A 4,243-nucleotide genomic window follows, 5' to 3' on the forward strand; every position below is an offset into this window, starting at 1 on the left:
AAATCTAGGTTATTCTTTACAGTTTACAACTAAGTTATAAATATTATATGCACATCTAATGTGAAAAATATCAGGAAAATGTCAAATCCATTTAGTTTTTTAATAGCACTAATATTACTAAAGCATTATATGAAGAAATAGTAATAACTTTATCACTAATTGCATAATATTCCCTCTATTTTAATTTATGTGGCTTAATTTGGAGTACGAGAGTGAAAATTCTTAATATGACCATGAAATTAGACATAAATTTTTCAAATTTATTAAAATAAAAAATTTACATATTTAGAAACTACATATAAAGTAATATAAGTCATAATACTTTATATTTTAAAATAATTATAAATTATTTAAAAAACTTGTGGTCAAATATGAATCTCGTAGACTTCCCAATTAGTGATGCAGACACATCAATCGGAAAGATAGAGTAATCAACAATTTCAAAAATATTTTTGAAAGTAAATGTTCCATTATGTCTTTCATCAATATATGTATACATTAAAATGCATTTTTTCATTACTCAATTTTTATCTATCAAACGACATGTAACAATTAAGTAGTCAGGCCTATTAGTACTATGACCTATGTCTGAAGCGATAACAACTTTATAATCCATGGGCACCGGTGTATGTTCTTTGAATATTTAGGAGAAAATGACACTTCAAAGCCATGGGCGAAGCCACCTTTAGCAAAGGGTGGTCAACTGATCATCCTTCGCCGAAATATTATGAAAAATTACACTGTGTATATAAGTAAAATATTAATTTTAGATATATAAAACCTATATTGAACACCCTTTGTGAGAATTGTTTTTCTACTTCTTTCAAGTTTGAACACCCTTGGAAACATTTCTGGCTTCGCCACTGTTCAAAGCCCCATTTAAAGTTTTAAAGACTAAAATGCTCTCAGTCTTTAAAAATAACGTGACTTGCCCCAAAGTTACGCGAAATTTCTGCATTTTTTTTTTGAATTTCTTGCAAAATCGCGAATTCTCGCTTCTAAATCTTCATTAGGTTTCAATTTCGTTTCTCCTCCTCTAAAATTTGGCTTTGTCAAGCTTTAATTTCGAGAAAAAAATGTTGAAGTCTTATGGGTAGAAAATAAATTCTTAAGCGTGCAAGATCTTTCCATCCAATTCCACCTTCACCACAGGTTTCTAATATTGATATGGATGTCTAAAATCAGTCATTTATAATGGCCAAGTCTTATATGAAAGAGGCTCCAACCATCCATGCAAATAGAGAATCATCTTCGACAAATGGATCTCAACCAATTAGTTTGGGAAGAACGTATTCTCAAAGGGCTAAGACACGAGATATTGATGGTTCTCCAAGTTCTAAACAACAACAAATCGATGTTTCTCAAACTGATCTGAAAACCCACTTAAGTGGTCATGCAAATGGAGAATCATCTTCAACAAATGGTTCTTCAGCAAAGTCAAATGGATCTGGAGAAGATAGTTTGAGAAGAATGCGTTCTAAAAGTGCTAAGGAACGTGAAATCGGTGGTTCTCCAAGTTCTAAGCAACGAAAACTCGATGTTTCTCAAACTGATTTGAGGCCTACAAAAAAGAGGAAGGTTTTTGTGGTATTCGTCAGAAAATATGCCAAACCCCCTTCAAAGGTAAATATTTGAAGGTATTCGAAGTTTTATGTATGTTCGCGCTTACTTTTTAAGAGCTAGTTCCTCTAATATGTACCATGTGATATAATATATATGTGCGTCTATTTAAATTCAGCGTAATGCAAGCGATAAGTCGAAACTTGGTATTTATATTTGAGATTGTTAGCGATTTGAGAAGAAAATTATCAACAACACAAGTTAGGCTTTTTAGGTCAACTTGTTTTGGGTATTTGTTGGATTTGCCTAGAATAGAAATACAATAGCAGTTGATATATTCTTTGTTGACGATGGAGGTTGAAAAAGAAAATGAGGCTGAAATGCAGTTTGTTGTAAATGGAGTTAAGCGACGTTTTGATTTGTCCGAGTTTGCTTGTGTAACTTGATTAAAATGTACCTGTGATATAGGGATCCCTACTCGTCCTAAAGGAAAGAAGAACCATTTGATTGAAAAGTACTTTGCGGATTACCCTTCTCTTGCTAAGAAATACCTTTTGGATTATTTTCTTAATAAAACATTTGAGTCTGATGAAGATGTTGTGAAGGTGGCAGTGCTCTATGTGATAAACCCCTTCCTCTTATTTATTTATTTATTAAGAACACCAAATTAGTTGATATGAATTACTTTGACTTGGTTGAGAAAGGTGATTATAACAGTTATCCATGAGGAAGAGCTGTATACAAGGCTACCTTGGAATCAATATCTGGCATTTTGGATAAGCAAGGCACAATATTATCGAATTTCTGGGTTTCCTCTGGCTATTCAGATATGGTTCTATGAACGTTGGAGATATATGCATAATAGTGTCATTGTTTCAGTGTGGGAATAAATCTCCACGAATTCTTAGATGGAAGGTCACAAGGTAGCTAAAGTTTGAGGAATTATATGAGAAAGTGTATGATTTTTCTTCCGACAAGGTAAATTAGTTTCTTGTTTTTAGGTATTTCAGTTAATAGTGATATATCATGTGATGTACTCATTTATATTTATGGTATATCAAGTCACTGGTATAACTATGACTTTTTCCTATGTAAAATAGTATACCATTAGTAGATACTTCTTTTTTACTAATGTATTAAATGTTTGTTTCAGTTAATAGTGGTATACCATGTGATATACTCATTTGTATTTCTGGTATACCAAGTCACTGGTATAACTGTGACTATTTCTTATGTAAAATAGTGTATCATCAGTAAATACTTTTTCTTAAAACTAACTTATTAGATGTTTGTTTATGTAGTTGAATTTAAGGAATATATCTCTGATGACTTGGCGAATGACACGACAGATAATGTTGATCAGAAAAACCCTAGTTCAAATGATGACTTTATTGATAATCCACCTGAGAGCCCAAAAGGCAGGCAAATGGCATGTGAAAGGCAAGGGAAAACTGCAGTTAACTTGGACAATAAGATGACAGATAATGACTTTATCAATCCTCCACCTCAAACATAAAAAATGCAAAGCAAAGTTGTAAATGACTTGGAGAAGGAGGAGGTAGAGAATATTCATGACAAACGTCATAGTTCATGAAATGTCTTTGTCGACCCTCCACTTGAAAAAATAAAAAAAATAGTATTAAGTTAAAAATGTCTTGCCTGTAGGTATAATTGGGATATTCAGTTTAAGATTTTGGTAGATGTCCAAGTGGAATTGAAGAAAGAAGTATTGTCATTAAAGAAGGAATATAAAGATGAACTAGTGGTTTTAAAGAATAATCTTGCCGAAAAATTTATGGAGGTGTTCGATGCCATTGATTCGATTAAGAAGAGCAATTCAGAGGTATACTAGTATTCCTTGTTATATTGTTTTTCTATTTTTGGTAGCTCTAAAGTTAATAAGACTTTTTTGAAATTACTGATGTAGCGCCAATACAATAGAGATGCCGAAAAAGATGAAGATGGTGATACTAATCAGGATGCAGTCGATGAAAACAAAGAGAAAGAAGGTATATATGGCACACCCCAACCTTGGGAGGTGTAACCAGTACGCGACGCTCGAAGGATCATGCAAACCGACATTCATACTTAACCTTTTAAGTCATAAAAATTGGGCCAACGAGGCCTTTAAGCAGCAATACTAGAAATTAAGATGAACACAACTGACTAGGAAAGGAATGTTAATATTTATACAACTTTACAATTGTTATCAACATGGTCATAACCTACCCTTCAACACAACCAAACACTAGTCTGTAAGCCTCTAAGAGTACCAAGAGAATATACATATACACAACTTGTTTGGGCCCCACCGTATCCAAAATGATTAGAACACATGCTTTAGTACCTATCGACTTTTGTACAGCTATTGCATAGAAGTGGAGAGAGATAACCAACAACTGAAACACGACCCTATTGAGGAAGAGCATCCCAGTTGTACCTGAACTCAAGAGATCTTGGTTGTACCCGACCACAAAGAGGCTCAGTGGTGTTTTATAGCATATTATTCTGTGGTCGGCCTTACAGAAAGCTCAGTCGTATCCGGACACACAAGGGCTCAGTAGTTTATCATATTGTGTCTCCTCATACCCAAATGATCAGTGATTGTACAATAGGTGACGTACCCAGTTTCATCTATAACACTGCTCAGTACAGTAAAATAGATATATTTACATATAAGTGC

The 4,243-nt window shown here is 33.4% G+C and overlaps 1 protein-coding gene across 1 annotated transcript; it reads left to right on the plus strand.

Annotated features, from left to right (window-relative positions):
• The first annotated feature begins 1,108 nt into the window (after positions 1-1,108).
• Positions 1,109-2,617, plus strand: LOC104212445 (uncharacterized). The gene is made up of 2 exons (XM_009761708.2): positions 1,109-1,623; positions 2,265-2,617. Exons 1-2 carry the CDS (start codon positions 1,195-1,197, stop codon positions 2,448-2,450), a joined length of 615 nt encoding a protein of 204 aa, XP_009760010.1. The 5' UTR covers positions 1,109-1,194; the 3' UTR covers positions 2,451-2,617.
• Positions 2,618-4,243: the final 1,626 nt, after the last annotated feature.

The sequence above is a fragment of the Nicotiana sylvestris genome, chromosome 9, assembly GCF_000393655.2.
Source record: "Nicotiana sylvestris chromosome 9, ASM39365v2, whole genome shotgun sequence".
NCBI lineage: Eukaryota > Viridiplantae > Streptophyta > Magnoliopsida > Solanales > Solanaceae > Nicotiana > Nicotiana sylvestris.

What these genes read in the sequence shown, in the direction of transcription:
- LOC104212445 (XM_009761708.2), top strand. Translation starts at nt 1,195, where the DNA reads ATGGCCAAGTCTTATATGAAAGAGGCTCCAACCATCCATGCAAATAGA. An exon ending in ATGCCAAACCCCCTTCAAAG is followed by an intron (nt 1,624 to 2,264) that starts GTAAATATTTGA and finishes TGGTTGAGAAAG; the next exon opens with GTGATTATAACAGTTATCCA.